The 19926-nt window shown below is 39.8% G+C and overlaps 2 protein-coding genes across 14 annotated transcripts in view; both read left to right on the top strand.

Moving 5' to 3' along the window:
• camk2g2 (calcium/calmodulin-dependent protein kinase (CaM kinase) II gamma 2) overlaps positions 1-15572 on the top strand; it is a 31899-nt gene extending 16327 nt beyond the window's left edge. Inside the window, exons 13-21 of one of the 8 annotated variants that reach the window (XM_052080203.1) lie at positions 1188-1247; positions 4780-4820; positions 6087-6119; positions 6539-6583; positions 7314-7359; positions 10057-10132; positions 10388-10482; positions 10661-10905; positions 11871-15572. In XM_052080203.1, the coding sequence (XP_051936163.1) occupies positions 1188-1247; positions 4780-4820; positions 6087-6119; positions 6539-6583; positions 7314-7359; positions 10057-10132; positions 10388-10482; positions 10661-10893 (629 nt within the window). In that variant the 3' untranslated portion in view covers positions 10894-10905; positions 11871-15572. Of the gene's footprint in view, positions 1-1187; positions 1248-4779; positions 4821-6086; positions 6120-6538; positions 6584-7313; positions 7369-10056; positions 10133-10387; positions 10483-10660; positions 10906-11870 lie in introns of all 8 variants that reach the window. The other 7 variants (XM_052080196.1, XM_052080195.1, XM_052080197.1 and 4 more) reach the window with 7 other exon arrangements.
• A 1999-nt stretch (positions 15573-17571) lies between these two features.
• The window catches only part of ccdc88ab (coiled-coil domain containing 88Ab), a 51247-nt gene continuing 48892 nt past the window's right edge, over positions 17572-19926 (top strand). For all 6 annotated transcript variants that reach the window (XR_007964792.1, XM_052080148.1, XM_052080146.1 and 3 more), the window contains exons 1-2: positions 17572-18060; positions 18156-18256. Coding sequence is in view for 5 of the 6 variants with exons in the window: in XM_052080148.1 (XP_051936108.1) it covers positions 17998-18060; positions 18156-18256 (164 nt within the window). In the remaining variant the exon portion in view is untranslated. The remainder of the gene's footprint in view (positions 18061-18155; positions 18257-19926) is intronic.

The following is a 19926-nucleotide window of genomic DNA, read 5'->3' as shown; positions in this document are numbered from 1 at the left end:
GCTTTATTTTTTCGGTTTGTGCTTGTTTTGTCTTTGCTCAATCCGAAATGTCAAAGAGGAGAAATGGACACAAGTCTTATTCGTTCTTCAGTCTGGGTAGTGCACGCCAGGGTGTTGCCTTGATCCGGGTGCGTTAATACCTTAATGACTTTGGCGTTTTAATGCATCCGTGTAGGTAAAGTCGCTCCCGGGGGCCGCTGCCAACTGTTTTCTATTGGTCGGCGTTGATCCAGATGGAGTGACGGGTGCGGCTGAGACCTTACCTTAGTTATCGGAAGTTTAAAATCTGACAGAATTACGGCTTTGTTTTGCGTAAAACGCATCATAGGGGAGTTTTTAAGCGATTGAGCATCTCATTAGGTCATGCATCACTTCAGCCGTTTCTGCATCACATCAGTCACACAATATCGAAATTGAAGTCCTTTTGCAAACTCAACTTAGCAGTACATGAATTCCCTTGGTGCTCTTTCTCCTTCAACGCCACCGGCAGATGTGACTGCAGTAAGCGATATTGGTCACAGACGTTGTGAGTGATTGTCTCGGCTGGATGGACCGTGTGAGAATCAGCTAGCTAGCTAGCTAGCTAGTGTGAGAGACTAGCGAGGTAGTTAGCTAGCGTGTGAAGCTAAGATAACAGTCTACGTTTTAACCAGGTCAGTGCTTGTTCTTGATGAACCTCACAAAAATAAGACCGAAATGCACCACACTGGTCAGAAGTCATTTGTTCAAGGAAAACTGCTAGCTAACCAGTCTTGGAAAAGGCGAGCAGTCTATGTCTTCACTCAGGACTCTTGTCAAATCGCAGAATGGATGGACCATACCAGTCGCAAAATATCCAAATCAGAATCCATTTTTTTATCAAAGCTGCTGAATCCAGGCTGAGAGTCCTGTCAAGATACTCGAGTAAGAACAAAAATGGGATATTCTGTCAAAAAGGCAAATCCCACACGCACACAGTCAATCCTTGGTTGCTGGCTGAAATTAGGTATACAGAAACTTGCATTCTGTGATGATATCGCCATTCAATGTCCAAAATATATTTTGGTCAAATGGCACGACTTTTAAATCATTCCAACAGAGGTACAGACAGACTGGAATTTAATCCGTAAACAAGGCTGCCGTCCCATCTCCCCAACCGTGACCCCCTTCCCACACCCAACATTGAATCCCTCTCTGTCCCGCTGTAGTGGGACGGCAGCACACCAGTCCCGCCGCCACAACCAGCACTGCCGCCATGGCGCAGGAAGGTACAATTGACCCACCATCACCGTCTTTTGCATTTGGGTTTGTCGGCATGAGGTCTGCGGCAATGCCCCAGTAAGCCAAACTGCCCCCCAAACCCCCGCCCCCTTCCCGCTACTCGCTGACCAGACCACTTTTGATTGGTCGTAGTCAGATAAATGAAGGATAAAAAAGAAAGATCCGATGTTGATCACTCTGCATTTCTGCATGTGTGGATGCTTGGATTTCCTGCCTACTCTTGAACATGCAAGACAGTTCTTTATCATTATACAGTGAACCCTCACCTACTGCTGCTATATTTTATTTATATATTTTGTTCTTGAATATTTCAACAATTTGCTGCAATACACACGTGGTTGTGCCCATCCAAGTATTCCTGTGCTCGCTAAAATAGTCGTTTGCCAGAATACAGTGGTGCCTTGAGATGAGCGACTCAGATGATGAGTTTTACAAACTGACCTTTGGACGATTGCGCAACTCGCTTCACAATAAACAGCAAATAGTAAACAATTATTCAGAAAAAGAGGTTTCAGGCGATTTAATGCTACGACCAGTTGATGTTTACTGTCAAACCAGAAAAAAAAGTTAATTACTAGTGGTGCGTTTTAACCAGCCCCAGAACTTTGCCTTTCAGTCTGCTAGCTTAATGCTAACACATAATGGGCAACGTCTTAGATGGCATCCATGTGGCGACGTCATGACGCGTAAAGGAACGGATATTTGAACCCAAACGGTGTAGACAAATAATATACTAATACCCACGGGCATACATCCTTTATCCTCTGCAAAAAATCGGCTCATTACTTCAGATATTACTGAGTCATTTACAAAAGCTGAGTAAAACTGATGATGACAAAACTCTTTCTTTACATGCCATTTTATTATACAATTACTCCATGTTTTAATGAGTACAATATTATAGAGTGCCACTTTCATTATTAAAAACAAAATTGGGGTGGCATTGCTTTTCATTGAAATGGGCACAGATGATTTAAATCAGGCATGTCCAAAGTCCGGCCCGCGGGCCAAATCCGGCCCGCGGTCGAATTTCATCCGGCCCTCGGCCCCTGTCATAAAATCAGTGCCGTCTGGCCCGCAGGTTGGGCGCAATGGAACACGTGTTGCATTGACTGAGGTCTCGTAGACTGGTGAGTGATGTTTCATAGAGTACTGCTTCCCTCTAGTGGCTAAATGAGTAATAGCATTCACTAAATGAGTAATAGCATTTAGACACTAGAGGGCATCACTCACGAGTTAACAAGACATCACTCCGTGTTTATATTGACTGATATGTCATATTTCAAATGATCCTTGCAGTTGTGGATATGTGTATTGCTTGTCCATTTCCCTGTTGTTCGAGTCAAAGGTTTTGTGACTATTGAAAAGTCATGGTGATACATTTTATGTTTCAAATCAATCAATTTGCACTCAGGAGACTTCTGTTTAAGAAAAAGTCAAGTGAATAAGCAGTTGCATGTGATATACCTGTTTCAAATGAACCAAAAGAAATTCTTAAGATTGTTGAAATTAAAATAAAAATGGAAATGTGAAACAGACTGCTTACTAAATTTTGCTGAACAATATTGTTGTTCAATGTAAAGAATGTCGGCCCCCCGACATTTTACCACATAAAATCTGGCCCCCTTGGCAAAAAGTTTGGACACCCCTGATTTAAATGATGGGTGCTTTGAGTCTCAAGCACGGCCACGGAACATATCAATTTTTTTATCTCCAGGCTCCACTCCGTGAATTGACAAAATTTGTCCAAAATGTCATCACATGGCAAACTGGTGTTCTTACTTACAGGTTTATTTCTCACTCCCGGAAATAGCGAGGGTTCACTGTAATCTAATTAAATCGTAACTATTGGTCTATCTGTGCTCCATAATGCTCCCATTCCTGCCACTTTTGCATCAATTGATAACCCTGATGTCTGGCCAATGCCTGCCTACGTGCCAGTGTGCATGCGACATGCTCCAAATGAATGACCCGTGATGACTGCTTGCTGGTTTGCATGTAGACAAACTACCATTACAGTTCCCCCTTTCTTTGGGGTTTACATTAAAGTGGAAATCATATAAATATTGATCACTGCGACCGTGCAATCCAAATTTTTAGTCGACACTAACAAAAGGAGTGCTATTCAAGTATTCGGATACTGCTGGTATTCAATTTCAAGGTCCGATTGTTGTCTTTTGAAGTGAATGCTGCATGTCAAAAGCATGACGCCCACAATGGTGGTCTTGTCTGCGTTCTTGAAAGGCTAACCTGAATCAATAAGTTCTTCTTACTTTTTTTTTTTCACTGCCACTCTTCCAACTCTTTAACACGGAAGGTAAGGGGGAAGACCACGAGAATGTGACGCTCGGAATGTCATGATAATTTTTGACCACTTTCTGGACTGTCAATTGTGAGAGTAGTTGACATTGCAACCTTCAAAGTTATATTTTTTTTCCAAATTGGAAATCACAGCGTGAATTCTTTCCCTCCAATTAACTGTAATTTTTTAAAAATAATTAAAAATGTGTTTTGAAAAATAATGTTAATACCTGCGTAAGTGTTTATAAATCAACAATTATGAAAGCTTAAATGCAAATTGTACTTGAAAGTTAAATACAACTGAACTCCGGCTAACAAATCTACTTCACTGGGTTGAAAACAGTAAAAAAATTAATAAAATACAAATTTACATTGTGCGCAGGTTGAACCTTGTCGTTTCGGCAACAGCCTGTTTTTATCGCCCGTTTATCAAACTTTGATGACAGCTTCAGGCCAAAATGTCTGACTTCTTGTTCAATTTTAGGCATGGGTCTTTGACAGTTGTTTTTTTTTTTTTTTAATGTATCCTGTTATGGTTGACTTGTCCACCTAATTTCATGTCGATCAGTGAAACTGGTGTCGGGGGCACTTTAGCGACCGGAAAGGCTGCTAAAGAGGCCAATTTCCTGTTCAATTTCAGGCATGGGTCTTTAATAGACATATCCACCCAATTTTGTGTTGATGGGTGTCAGTGGTGACGAGTTTTCCAATGCTGAAATTCACCCCAAAATGGCTGCTTTGAACTAAAGTGGCCTACTTCCTGTTCAGTATCAGACATGAGTCCTTGAGACTTTTTCATGCATCGTGTCATGACAGACATGTCCAGCTAATTTTGTATTGATCAGTGAAAGTGGTGACGAGGGCAATTTTTTTCTTGCTTTCCAGCTCTAGAGTTGGTCCAAAAATGGCTACTTTAAACCTTAATGGTTGATTTCCTGTTCAATCTCAGGCTTGAGTCCTTGATACCTTTTTTTTCAATTTTGTGCTGTTTGGTTATATGGTTGTCATCTCATTCCAAGGGGCGGTTCTCAGTAAATTTTTGTGCCGTGTTATAACTAGGGGGCCCCTGAAAATATAATAAGTATATTTTAAGCCAGACCCTTTCCTGTGTCACTGTTCCTGCATTAACATTTCATTAGCCTAATAGCATAATTGCCAAACATTTTTTTAATGGCTTCAGAACAGCTTGACTGAATTCTTGTCCTTTCTGTGTTGCAGCTTGCAAAACCTTATTAAACAAAAAGTCGGACGGCGTGAAGGTACGTTTCCCCGAGCTCCCTCAGTATGACGTGCAGTGACTTCCCACTTTCTCTCATCTTATTCTCAGACTTTTAGGGCTATTATTAGATTGCCCGAGTGTGCAGATTTTACTCGGTCGAACTGTTTTATGTTTTTGCTTAATCAAAAAAATGTGCTTTTCTTTGTCAAGCTTAGTGGCGCTTAATGTTTGTGCATGCAATAAAGAGTCGGCGTTATTTAAAGAGTTGAAGCCAAAAGACCCCAAACAAGGATTCCAGGCTGACGGGCGCAACTCAGTAAAACTTTTTAGACCTGGTACCATATATATAAAAATATATATATATATACTGTATATATATATATATATATATATATATATATATATATATATATATATATATATATATATATATATATATATATATATATATATATATATATATTTCGCTTCACTGTCGAGACCAACCTGTTGTGTAATGCGTTTTGACGGGTAACAAGAAAATCAGCTCTCCGTAGTATTATACTATAAAAGTCAAAACTAATAAAATGTATTATTATTATTATTATTATTAACGTAATTAAGTCAAATTCACCAGTTTTTAGTGCTTTAAATATTTTGTGCGGCAAATTATTGTTATTATTTTTATTTATTTTTTGCTCGATCCCCCAGCTCAATTATGTTTTTGTTTTTTCAAATAATTTTTCTTTTACCATGACGATTAGAACAATTGTCAATTTTTCGCAGATGTACACATTTTTGCTGGCGGGCCTGGTGTCCTAACCACTGAAAAAAAATGACTACTGAAAACATGATGTACATAAAATTAAAACATAATCTGTAACTAAATAAGAGTTTTAAAGCAAACAGTTCTGAGGGGAAAAATCTGTTTATTTATTTATCTGTTTATTTTTAATAAATGGTGAACATAAAAAAATGTCAGCTACTCAGGGATTTTGGCTATTCACGGTCAGGCACAGTCCAGTGTCTTTCATCGGAAAAAATCTAAATGATCTGTAGGAAAGAAACTAGTTTGAAAATGTGTTCAAGGAATCTATATTTTAAAAATTAAATTCCTAAAATAAATGACCTTTTCAAACTTATTGTGCCGCACCTGTATATTTTCGTGATATTTGTTTTTCTATCAATGGCTCACTATTTTTTATTTTTTTTAGCCGTCAGCTTTTTTCCCCCCTCTATGTGCGCCAAAATGTGTCCGCTCCTTCGTTTTGATTATGATTTTCTTGCTCCTTTATTTTCTTCCTCCTCTTCATCGCTGTCTTGTCAGAAAAGGAAGTCCAGCTCGAGTGTTTGTTTGATGGTGAGATGATGAGCCCGTGTCGCTCGCTCGCTCGCTGTCTATTCGTTCGTCTCGATACCTCTTTTAACACTTCTTCCCCGGGCAAAGACGCTTGAGCCGCGTGACGCTTTTCATGACGTTTCATTCATGTTCCGATGGTCATCCTCCCATCCTTGCATATCTTAGTGCCATCCATGCACGCAAATACACACATCTTGTTGTTTTTAAGTAGATGAGTGGAGGAAGTAGAGATATGCAGTCGAAAGAAGGTGCACACTCCCATTTCGCCAAGGGGCAAACCGTGTGTTGTTGTTGTTTTGTTTTGTTTTTTGTTGCGATGTGTATATTGTCATGGAATGCATTGTTATTCCCTGGCCACTTGCCCTTCATCCATTCATCATTCATCCCTGCATGGTAAAGTGTTTCCTACCTCCCGCCAGGATTCGCAGACCACTGTCGTGCACAACCCAACCGAGGGTACCAAGGTAAGAAAGACGCTCAGTGTAAATTGAAGAGAAAAAAAAAAGAGAAAAATCTGAGGATTAGAAATACATCATGGGTATATAGGCAAAAAAAAAATTCAAGATTTAAAAAACAAATTATAAAGAAATTATAATTAAAGTGGTAAAGGAAAAAACAAATCTTCAAAATAGAAAATTTAGATACTGTATGTAGATTTACAAATTTAAATAACATTTAATAAAAATCAGGAAATCAAATTGAAAATAGTGTAAAAAATCATCAAAATTATGAAAAATCTATTTTCTATACATTATAGAATTCTTGGTAAACATGATAAAAATCATAAATCTAATAATTTTGGAAAATCATACAAATGTCATAAAACATAATACCAAAAGTAATACAAATACAATAACAATGTTTAAAAATGACGAAGTAGACAAATAATAACTTCTTTAGTATGTTTAGCGGATTAACACATATTTAACCTAAAGGTTACCGCAATTAGTCAACAAATTTTAGTATATCGTCGGTTCAATAAAGATTTTTCAATTGTGTTGAAATATATACATATCCACAAATATCCAATCGTATGCATGAATACTACCGAGGCTGGTTTGTGCTCCTGAGAGGTCTTTGTGTGTCCATTTGTCCATTCGTCAGGCTTGTTTCGTACGTCGTGCGGTGTCATTCATCTTTTTATTTTATTTTTTTCTGATCTTTCTCAAACATTTGGTGTTGTTTTCCCGGCAGGGCTCAACGGAGAGTTGCAACAATGCCGAAGAGGAGGAGATGAAAGGTAGGAAAGGTACTTGTCCACTTTCACCTTCTCAGCATGCTGCTTTTCAATTCTGAAATGACGTTGCTCGCCAAAACAAAAGCGCCTACCGAGGATGGGAACCAGTGTCACAAATGGAATTCAAATGTGCTGTCTTGTCGATCCACAATGCGGTTTCCTTCTTCATAAGAGACTGTTTGTTTGGGTTTTTTTTTCATTTTTCATGTAGTTTTAACTACAGTTCCACTGATTTAAATGATAAAAAATAATTTAATTGTCTGAAAATTACCTCCTGTCATCTGCAGTTGAGTGCATAATAAAATGCCCCCAGTTGGAATTTGTAGTACAACCTTTCTAAAATTTAAATGACTGTGATTTAACATTTAAATGCTATTTGAAGGCGGCACGGTGAGCGACTGGTTAGCATGTCCGCCTCACAGTGCAGATGTCCAAAGTTCAATTCCAGATCCTGGATGGAGTTTGCATGTGCTCTGCGTGCCTGCGTGGGTTTTCTCCGGGTACGCCGCTTTCCTACCACGTTCCAAAAAAATGCATGACAGGTTAATGGAGCCCTCGAAATTGTCCCTAGGTGTAAGTGTGAGCTCGAATGGTTATTCGTTTCTGTGTGCCATGCGATTGGCTGGCAACCGGTTCAGGGAGTACCCCGGCTGCTGCCCGAAGGAAGACAGCTGGGATCGGATGGGCTCCAGCACGCCCGCGACTCTTGTGAGGATCAGGGGATCAGAAAATGGATGCATGTTATTTGGGGGAGAAAAAAGGTTATATTTTGCAACAGTCAGCATATTGTTTCTATATTAAATACTGTGATTTTTTATGTTTTTTTTGGGTTGGTTTTTTTTGTGGGGGGGCGTCAAATTATAAAAAGGTCAAAAATATGCAAGCGATATCCTGTAAATTTTTGCTTGAAAAAAAAAACATTTGCGGTATCAATGCAGAAGCTCCTGTCCGTGATCTGGGTAGTTAGCATATGCGTGGTGTCGTGCCTGAACGGCACATGGTGGCACTGACACTTAATCCTGTAATTAGTCTCAGGACCCGCTAATCTTCTTACAAGAAGTCCAGAGCTAACGAAGCACGTCATGAAAGAAAATTGTCTGGGAGGTCTGTGTGTTCCCCGACGAGGAAGAAATTCTTACAGGACAGTACAGGATGATGATGGGTTTCTTCTCTAGTCGTTTGTGCTAATATGTTAGCATTAGCATATGTTTAAAAACCCTGAAGAACCCAAGAACCCTTTTCTTCTTTGGAAAATGATGAATTATACATTAAATGACTGCTATATGTTCACCGAACATTAAAATATATGTTTTTTTCCCAAATATTTAATGCTATAATCCTAATGAACGATTAGGGCCAAATTTGACACTTTGGGATTTGAGGGTAGTATTTGAGGAGCAGAATTTATCGGGGCCAAATTTGACCCCGTGGGTTCTCCAGGGTTAACATTCTAAAGCGCGTGATCAGGATGTTACCGAGCCCAGGATTTAAGGTTGAACTCCTAATCCTAGAATCTTACTTCTAACTCATTAAACCTAGACTGTAAGTCATCGCACTCAACAATTTTACCATCATGATAACCCCACATCCCACACACCAACCTATAAACTTCACTCACTCACCCTCATTACCGTTTCCTAACCCACTTTGTGTCCCGGTTAACCAACCACCATCAATCAATGACACTTTCCAGTTCTCTGCTGCCACCTAGTGGCACTCGGGACCTTTTGCAGACATTCACAACAGTCACGCATCAGGAGCGTACGACACTCGCTCATGCTGGATCTGTCGCTTCCAATAAATCGGTTAAATGATGATGACACCGTTGGTCAACGCGCATTTTAAGGTATTTGAACTCCCGTTCATGGGTTTTGTAGTCTTTAACTGATTCACTACCAAAGACGTTTTTAAACGTCTTTTCAGACTTGGTCAATAATTGGCTGGTACTGAATGAGTTAATTTCCCGTTTGGGCGTTTTAGGGTCTGTAACTTTCAATTTATTAAGGATGTCACGAAAACTGATTTAAACTGAAAAATCGTCTTGGACTCAACCAAACCCAATCGAATCAAAACATTTTAAAATGTATCATCCTTGACAGGTATCGAGATACGTGTTGAATCATCTTTTATGAAAGATGCACACCATGTATAAATTCCTATAAATTGGTTTGATGTTGTTGATCATTTGTTTTATGGTTGAGTTGAATTAACTTAAATAGTTGGGGTTCTGGAGAGCTTTAAATGTTGTTAACTCATTCACTCCCAAAGACGTTTTTAAACGTCTTTTCAGACTTGGTCCAGAATTGGCTGGTACTGAATGAGTTAAATATGAAGAAATATGACAAAAGACAGATCGTATCTAACTGAATCGTAATCACGCTAAATCGAGCCCCGTCGAATCGTACACTTTAAAATGTACCATTTTTTAATCGTATTGTATTGTATTGTATTGTATTGTATTGTATTGTATCTGAACCCATCGATCAAGATATAGATTAAATGGTCTTTTTCTTTGTTTCAAGATTCTTTCACTTTCTGTTTTAGGATCTTAACTCCCTTTTTGTTTCTTTGTTTTTGTTTGTCTACAAATTCTCTGCTTGCTGTTTGTGTTTCATCATCTTTAATTTCGACGTTTGTGTATTTTCAAGGTCTTTCACTTCCTGTTGTAAAGTTTTGAAATTCCTGTTTGCCTACTCTCAGGGCGCAAACAAGAGATCATCAAGATGACCGAGCAGCTGATTGAAGCCATCAACAATGGCGACTTTGAGGCCTACACGTATGTTTTTTTTTTTTTTTTTTGTAGTTGTTCTTTTATCATGATATGCTCACCTCCAAATTTGAAACAAAATTAATTTTCATGACACCGGTTGACCTGTTATTGTAGGACCTCTGTCTGAAGAAAAATCACAAAAATGAGAGTTAGGGATATTGCTGGACACATACTAAGTCCGCGTGTGCTATTCAAGTGCAAACAATACATTCCGGTTGTGTCCATGAAGTTTCCTGTATGGTTTTTGTTGTCACGTGACAGGAGACTCTGTGATCCAGGCCTGACCTCCTTTGAGCCGGAAGCTCTGGGGAATCTGGTGGAAGGCATGGACTTCCACAAGTTCTACTTTGACAACTGTACGTTTGACTTTTTGGTCCTCGTTTATACTCACCGAACACAATGTTGGATACGCCTTCATTTAGCAGTATTGTTCTCATCGTTTTTGTATGTATGCTGTATGTACTGCTTTGAGGCTCACCCCTGGCTATGACGAAACTAAGCTAGGTGCCCATCTGCTTCCTTCTCCACAATCAGTATTGAGTAAGAACAACAAGCCGGTGCACACCACCATCCTGAACCCTCACGTGCATATGATGGGCGATGATGCGGCGTGCATCGCCTACATCCGCCTGACGCAATACATGGACGCGCAAGGCCGCCCGCGCTCCTGCCAGTCGGAAGAGACGCGCGTGTGGCAGCGCCGCGACGCCAAGTGGCTCAACGTCCACTTCCACTGCTCGGGAGCTCCCGCCGCGCCGCTGCAGTGAACGCCACGCGTGGTAAGGTCTGACCGGACCGAGACACATCTGCGTCACTTCTGTTGGTTACCAACATTTGTTTTTCTCTCGGGCGTTACATCACAGGAGAAAAGAAAATAATTTAAGATTGACGGTTTTATTCATTATTTCTGAGTTCATGAGGATTTTATGCGCTATAGTATATTATTTTATATGAAGTGATATTGTTTAGCAATAGCTGAATTTGTCGATTCACATTTTTACGTCCCGCATTTTCCATACGACAAGGCACTCGGGAGTATAAGGCGCACTTTCAATGAACGGCCTCTTTTAAAACTGTTAGATAGGGCGCGCCGCATTCTAAGGCACATAGAATAAAAGCTACAATAGTGGCTGCGGTTGCGTTATGCATCCACTAGATGGAGCCATGCTAAAGGGAATACAATACAATACAGCTTGACTTAGATAGAGCAGGGGTGTCAAACCAATTTTAGTCGTGGGCCAATTTGGAGTTACGTCTTCCCTTGGAGGGCCGTTATGACAGTGAAACTACCAAATTCTGACTTGTGCACAACAAATTCATTGATTACTATTTTTATAATTAGTCAATCATATTAGTTTGTTCAATTATTGTTCAAGTGAGTGTAAGCAGGGTAACAAAATTATTGCAAAATCTCAACGTTATTCGTTACACGTTACAATTTGACGTTTCGGTACAGATTTTAGCAAGTTGATACACATGATTTGCTTTTGCGGGCCACATAAAATGACCTGGCGGGCCGGATCTGGCCCCCGGGCCTTGAGCTTGACACGTGTGAGTTTTGAGAAAATTTTATGCTTTTAGGTGCGCATTATAGTGTGGAAAATACTGCACTTCATTTGGTTTTAATTGACGTTCAGGCTCTGATAAGGGGGGAAAAAAATAAGTTATTCCTTGAGTACCAGTTCTGCTCACTGTGCCTATTTCTGCAAACTCATGACTAGTTTTCACGTTCTTCCTCCCTCAGCTCGTCTTCAACTCTTCAAGCTGTTTGGTGGAGCGTCGACTCTGCCGTGCCTGCGAGCATCTTGGCCTGGAACGAGGGTAACAACATACAAGCTGAGGGGGGGCACAACACAACAGTGGTGACAATGTCAAAAGAGGGAATAGACAAACACAAAAACAACAAAGCCACTTATTAAAAACAACAACAAAAAACTAATTAGCTTGACTGAAAGAACAGGAGGCCCACTAACGGACCGGTGCAGTTCCTCCACGTGGATGGTGCATGTTTGCCAAGGGTGCGCGGGTTCAATGCCGCCGCCCCGCCCCTGTCGTCTTGTCTGCTTGCACACACACACACGCACACATAAACAAACATACAAACACAAGGCGAATTGTGAGGCACTAATGAGAAATTAGCATAAACGTCCGATTTTGGACTTTGTTTAGTCACGTTACTTAAAGGGACCATCATTTTTTATTATGATTATTTTCTACTCTTATCGGTGTTTTTTATGTATTTTAACATACTTTGGGGAGTTTTTATTTAATGTGTGAATTGATATGATGTATCGATATGCAAGACGTTTAGTGTGTGTGTGCATGGGAAGCCGTTTGAGCGTTTATTTTATACTTGAGTTTCACGTTAAGCTCGAGTATGCTCTTTGTTTTCACTTGTAAGGCAATTCAGCACACAAGTAGAATGACTGTGACTCGTCAAAATATTTCCAACTACTCGTGCTTTGTCCTCACTAGTCAGACAGTTCTGCGCACTAGTACAACGGTCTCACTTTTTTTTCGCACAGAAATGTCATCGGGTGGGGAATAAAACTTCACCTGGACAGTCTTTCTACAAAGAACCAGTGTGCTGTATTTCAAGCCATTTGATTATTTATTTGACATCCTTGACATCTGCTTTAGCATTCGCGCACTATTACGCTTGTTATCTTGACTAGGAAGACAATTCAACGCACTCGTAAAATGACAAGAACACACTAGAAGAAAAACTTTTTTTTTTTAAATCACTGCTTGTACCACTTTTAGCCTACCGGCATTCAATTAAACCTTACTATTAAACTACAGTGTTGCACAAGTGACAATTTTGTCCCAACTAGTAGGCATGCGCACACGCACGAGCTCAGACAACAAGTAGTTTCGCCTCACTAGTAAGTTACATGTGGTTGTCCTACTCGTAACAAAGTTGTCCGACCTAGTGTGCGAAAAGACTTGTCTATATGGAAAGCTGCATTTATTCAATATCCTTGATGTCCACCTCAAGGTCCATGTACTAGTACAACATGCGTCCTCGCTCGTATGACAGATCATCAAGTAGGATTTTTACCATGTGTTGTAATTTATATTTATGACGTTTCTGTTTTTTTTTTAAATGCACCTGTTGCTGAATCGAATTTATATAGTATTATTATTATTACAGTGCATATTATCACCATTATGAAAATCTAATGTGGTTGAGAAAAAACGAGAGCTGATTCAGAACTGGAGCACAAAAAAAAAATCCTGATGAAAAGTTCTCCGGTTGAAAAAGTAAGTTACAAAAAAAATTGTTAATTATTTTGAAAGGCCTAATATCCACCGGTAAATCGCGCTGGCAAATTTCGTGTTCGTCACACTTTTTAGCATGCGTAGATTGCGTACACGTACTGTTAGCGTCCTTGACTCCGCTAGTAGCACCATAATGCCGCTTTGGCTCGCTCATAACAAATATTTCCCCACTGGAATGCCAATGTTGCCCTACTTGGGTGCAGAAATGTCATAAAGGTTTTTTGGGGGGGAAGGGGGGTGTGACAAGACAGAGTCGTTCGAATAGCGCATTGAAGTGTCTTGCTAATGAGTGACAATGTGTGCACTAGTACATGGACCTTAAGGTGGTTATCAAGGAGATGGAATACATGCTCTAAAATATTCTCCATGTACATTTGCGTCAGCATGATTCCACGTCACGCCAGGACTGTTTCTCCGACTGTTGTTCCCCTTACTCCCTCGTCTTCATCGTGATGATAAATGATGATGTCACCCCCCACATCTCGTGTTTCTTGTCCATCGCGACTTGCCGTACTTGTGTGTTTCGCTTCTACAAGCATGTTTGTGGATTGTCGGCTGAAACACGAGGCAAAGAACAAACAAAAAAAAAACAACTGAGAATAAAATGTAAAAAAATAAAAATTCAAGGCATGATGGGAGGAATCGTCCTTAAAGGAGCTTTTGTCTTTGCTTTAGTTTTTTTCTGGCTGAAGGCAATCGACCGGCAGGTCCTTTCTTTGTTGTAAATGTACTTGTTGTTCAGTGTTTTGGATGTTTTTTCAAAGTCAGAACTGGAAAAAGGGTTTAAATGTATGAAACTGCTGCAAGCCTTTGCTACTGTCACACACGTACAAGAAGTCACATGAGCACATGCAATCCAACGTCGTCCCTTTAAGAGGAAACAGTGCAAACGTTTTTTTGCACCATCATATCGTGGTCCAATATCATGTCTCAAGAATTGTGACACCATTAGGCACAACATTTTGTTTTTATGATAGGTCATCATCAGATCTTTGATTTTTTTTCCCCTGAATATTATCTGAAATCACCTCTGAACCACGAAAAATTACCTTTATTAGGTTTTTTGGGTTTTTTTGGCGGGTAGTTTCTTCACCTTTTATCTTTATTTTTGTAGTATGTTTTTTCTGTTCTTTTTTTCACCTTTAGAATAAAACTGTTTTTTTAATAAAATAATTTTGTTTAATAGTTTTATTCATTTCAGTTTCCCCCTATTTTTGTATTTTCCATAAATTATGTTGAAATCAGTGTGAAAAAAATCTCAATCAGACAAAAATGTGGTATATTTTGAAATTTTTTTCATTTTTTAAAATTAGTTTTCCCTCGCTAACATTATGTTTTTGTCGTTAATCTTTTTTTTCATTTTTGTGTTACATTATTTAGATTTTTCATACATACTGAGATTAAATGTTTTTTTCTTTTTATGTAATTATTCATTTCTTTTTAATTCCTCCCATTATTGTTTTTTTAAGCATTTTGATTTAATTTCTCCATGATAATTTTAACACCAGGTCAACGTTGTGCACTGCACCTGTCACTTTTTTTTTTAATGATTTGGGAGTGTTGTCCCATCCATGATGTCACTCCAGCTTCTGAGCTTCCATTTGTTTTCCACCTGACAGACAAGACAGGGTATGGATCTACTTTTGAATCTGTGTTGTACATAATGTCATGTGACCAAATAGAAAGTGATTGCACCAACTACCTAAACTTTAAACACGTTCATCCACTGTGCAGCTTTTGCTTTATCTAAATATTTACTGTTTGCAGAGGAAAAACATGTGTGACACTTATTGTCCAAGCCACAGCAACCGTACATAAATATGAAAATATATGCAGTTTTACACGATGATGATGATGAAGATGAAATATGCATGTGTACTTTCTAGTCATTTTTCACCTTTAACTGGATGGACAATTGAGAATTACTCATGTCACAGAGTAGAAGAAAGCCTTATTAGCTTTTTGGCGAGAGTGTGTTGTAAAAAAAAAAAAGAAAGAAAGAATAACATGATAAAGTCGGATGCCAGGTTTGTTTTTGCATGGGCATAAAATTAAATCATGACAGTGGTACATTTTCAAAGCTGTTTGTGTGGATGGTTGTTCTTCATAGCTTGGTTATTACTGGAATATTGAAGTGTATTTAATAAATAAATTGGAAAAAGCATTTCAACAGTTTGCGGTTTGTCTTATTTTTGTTTTTAGTAGACATTCGTGTAAATAGTTGTAATATACCAGTTTTGAGATAAATACTATATTCTTGATCATGTTAATCAGTATGTGTATAAGCATAATGCTTTGTGACCCCCGTGCATTGTAGGCCATAAGGCACGTTTTAAATCGTTTCATAATCTAGGATTTCAAGTTATTATCCCCCTTAATCCTAATTATTTGCTGTTGTTGATTTCTTGTTCATAATTCAACAAAATTTATAGAAAATGAAAGGCCCTCTCCAGTGTATTTTCATCGGTATCGAGCGAGGGGTGGCTTTGGCACAGGGCGTCATTCAAACTCGCCACAGGGGGGCGCCAGAGACCAACTAACTTAAAGTGATTGTATTTATTGCTGGAATGGTTCAGGGTGTCCCCCGCCTCCTGCCTGAAGACAGCTGGGATAGGCTCCAGCAACCCCGCCACCCTAGTGAGGATAAAGCGGTTCGGAAAATGAATGAATGAATGGTAAATAATGCATTCATCCATCCATTCATTTTCAGAATCCGCTTTAACCTCACAAGAGTGGCGGGGGTGGGTGCTGGAGCCTATCACGGGGGACACCCTGAACTGGTTGCCAGCCAATGGCAGTAAAAAAAAAAAATATATATATAGCATATATCCGTATGTCTTGTCATGATTTGTCATATGGATGGAACTGCCCTCACAAAACAGGCTAATTTCAGCAACAACTAAAATACTGCACTGTAATTACTGATTCTTGGGGTGTTTTCACAAAATAATGCCCCAACCACGTGAGTAAGACACCAGGGAACTTGTTTCAATTTGAAAAAGGCCAGAATGTATTCCTAAATATGACAATAGCCATGAATTCTTTTCCATTCAACAGGAGGCAGAAGGTTGCAATGTGCTGACATTATTTCCCTTTGGTATTAAGTCATTAGTCCACACGGGTTTGCATCATTAAACGGGGGGCGTCAAACATTGATTTCCAATTTTAGCACCAGCAGAGTGGGAGACCATCAGCGAGACCTTCATCGTCCAGGTATTCCGATCAATATTCTCTTATTTTCATGCCATACCAAATGGTGATTTTTCAATAGGAAACAGAAGCCAGGGGGACTACTGTACTTATTTCTTGTGTTGAAGGTTTTTTTCGGGTCAGCAATCGTCTAAAACAGCTCTTGCCCTGATCCCAGGTCGTGTGTTTTCAATTAATGAGCCATCACTTGTTGATTATGCGTTTCCTGTGCTCCGGGCATTGATCTGGAATTAACATGCAAGTTGCTGAGCCACCACAAACACCGTAGTGTGTGCATCCTTACCTGTCAATGACAACAAATGTGACTTTTATTCACCTCATACTTGAGCTGCAGCATATCATTTTGTCATTGCCCCCTTGACAGAAATAACGCAAATTTTCGAGTGTTGAAGCTAGTTTGAATAAATATTTATTTCTTATATTTATTAAATATGAAAATTGATCAACTTCAAGGACACTTCACTTGATAAAAATTTATTCGCAGTTCATTTTATCGTGTACACAGTGTCATTCAAAAGTGGACCCATACGAAATTATACAGGTATGTATACAAGAGGGTCATTCTTGTTGAAAATGACCACTACAAGTAGCTTTTATTTTGTCTTCTCATAAGCAACACCAACGTACGTATAACATTCTTTTTAATTTTTTTTCATTTCATAATTTAATACAAGTACATTAATAACCATGTAATATGTGGGTGTATTCTAATTCACTTGACCCCAACCCCCCCCCCCCCCCCCCAAAAAAAAAAAAATAAAATAAAATAAAATACAATACAATACAATACATGAAAACTAAACAACAACAAAAGATAAAACGAGAACCGAAGAGCAAGGACCTATTTTTTCTCTCGGATTAGGATGCGCACAGGGAGCAAGCGAGGGAGAATGAGGGAGAGAGAGCGAGCGAGAGAGAGATGGAGGGGGTGGTGCTTAGGTCTCCTCAGCTGCTTCTGTTCAGCCCCATTAGCGACCAGGGAATGAATGGAGTTACACGTACTTTTTTTTGGACACGAGGACTGAGCTGTCTGCGATCTGAAAAGGCTGGATAATTATTCACATTTATTTTTTAATATACTTTATAAATATTATATATTTTTGCGACAATGTCTTTTATCTAGCACCCCGGGATTTATCCGCCTTTCACGGACGCTGCTGGTTTTGAAATGGAAACGAGAGAACAGCTGGGTCTTGTCGAGACATTTGTGGATTAACCTTTATTTCCCCTTTCTTTCTTTCTGCTCAAAGCGCCAAAATGCGCCTCTTTTTAAACCAATCAACCACATGAGTGGAGTCTAAAGCAACCCGTCACATTCACACCCCTCCCTCCCCATTTTCCTTCCATATACTGTACTGCAATCAACGTGCTAGTAAAATATGGAAAGTGAGGTTTTTAGCCCCCTGCTGGAGCATTTCATGCTGTCACCCCTTGTCTGCTGGGTAAGTCCATTCTCCAATCACACTAATTTATTCAAATCGGTGTTTTATTTGAGGTGCAGTGCCTATTCTCCACCCCGCCATCCTTCTTTTCTCAGGTGAAGACACTGGGGCAGCCCACAGTGACAGATGGCAGCAAACTGTCCGAATATGTTCAATTGGTGGATGGAGTTTACCTCAATGAGGTCATGCTGGAGATGTGAGTACCCTGAATGCGACATCTCCATGAGTTAGTGTGTGTGTGGGGGGGTGGGGGGGGGGGGGTCGTCTCTGGGGGTGCATGTGATTAAGAAGTGTGACAAGGGTTGGAGTGATTTTATATTGGCCATGAACAGAGGCTTTGTTTTGACTTTTTGGGTAGAGGGGGGTGAAAAAAAACAAAAAAAAAATAATAAGCACATTCATACCCAAGCTGCTACAGTTACACGTGTGAACAAGATGTGAATACATTTTAAAGGCAAGCACTTATTTTATTCAAGGTCACAGATACAGTGAGGAATTTACAAATGGCCACCCTAAGTGGACAACAACAATACCTGTTCATCACAGGCTCACTTTGTTGTTTCATGATGCCAAATGAATTTGTATCCGATTATGGAATGGGCCAATCGGTAGAATACGTGATTCTAAAAAAAAAATGCTGGAACACCCTTAGGAAAGGCAAAGAGCTGTTGTATTCAACAATAGTAGACCCAATCAACTATCCAGCGAGTGAGTGCATAATACGCAGTATTGCCCTTTCACCCTTGCCTCGCCCCCCCAAGGCACACATTAGCCAATTCTTCAAGAAATCTTGTCGAAGCTATCTGCTGGGAGCAAATGTCGGCCACGCACAATGGGGCCTCGTATGTGGGCCACTGATGGGTCATGCAGTCAGACATCTCTACAGACAATTATGCTTAGAAACAAGCATTAGAGCTTCAAAGTTTGGCCTAGGTCACAGTTGGCCATTAAAAAAAAAAAAACAATTAAATGGTCGTCTTATATCAAGGGGGTGCATTTCTTAAAATTACCGGTAAATGGCCCATTAAAAAAAAATCTTTACTGAACGTCATAATATACAGAAAAACGTCTCAAGCCCCTATTCCTGAAACCAAACAGGGTTTTTTGTCAGTCAGTTTGCTTCAAAGTCGCCATTTCCAGAAAACTCCAGCGTGACAAATTGACACAGAATTGGACTAAAATGAGCCCCAATTAGAAGCAGGTAATCTGGACAGAGAGTAATTTTATTTACCTATGCTATCTAACGCGAATGGAGCATGACGTCCAAGTTTGATTATTCCCAAGAATGGCCACAATCAAGATGGGTGCGGGAATCGCTTACACTCGCAGCTTTAATTACTCGTTTCCTGTGTCTGGTTGGCTTCTTCATCCAAAGGGTCCTCCGCATACTGTTTCTTTGCTCCTCCAAATTGCCTTTTTCTAACGTTAACCTCTCATATTAAATGTTTGGGGTGGGGGGGGGGGGGTGCATTGGGCATGTGTTCAGAGCTTGGCAGCTGTGTGCCGCCTGACAGGAAGTGGCCAGTCACAGCCAGCTTTGTGTTTGTGTGTGTTTTTCCAAGGCTTCGATGTCAGCGCAGTGCAGACGCAATGTGTGTGTCTGTGTGCATTTGTTTTTGCAGTCGGGCAGCTGTCCGCGGTTGTCTTGGCAAGCCATCCTCACACTTTCTCACGCACACGCATGTATACAAGTGCACACACACACACACACCCACTGTGATGGTCAGATTGTAGCGTTTATGTGTCGGTTCTTTGTCTGCTCGCTCTTTATTAGCGTGATAACGCCAGCTTGTTTAATTGTCGGTATTGCAATGCGTCACGAGCGATTATATTTCTAGAGCTTTGTTTTGCTGGTTGACTCTGGCG

This window comes from Hippocampus zosterae, chromosome 11 (genome assembly GCF_025434085.1).
Source record: "Hippocampus zosterae strain Florida chromosome 11, ASM2543408v3, whole genome shotgun sequence".
Classification (NCBI taxonomy): domain Eukaryota; kingdom Metazoa; phylum Chordata; class Actinopteri; order Syngnathiformes; family Syngnathidae; genus Hippocampus; species Hippocampus zosterae.
The sequence above is the reverse complement of the archived record's forward strand: the minus strand, read 5'-3'. Positions and strand labels throughout refer to the sequence as shown.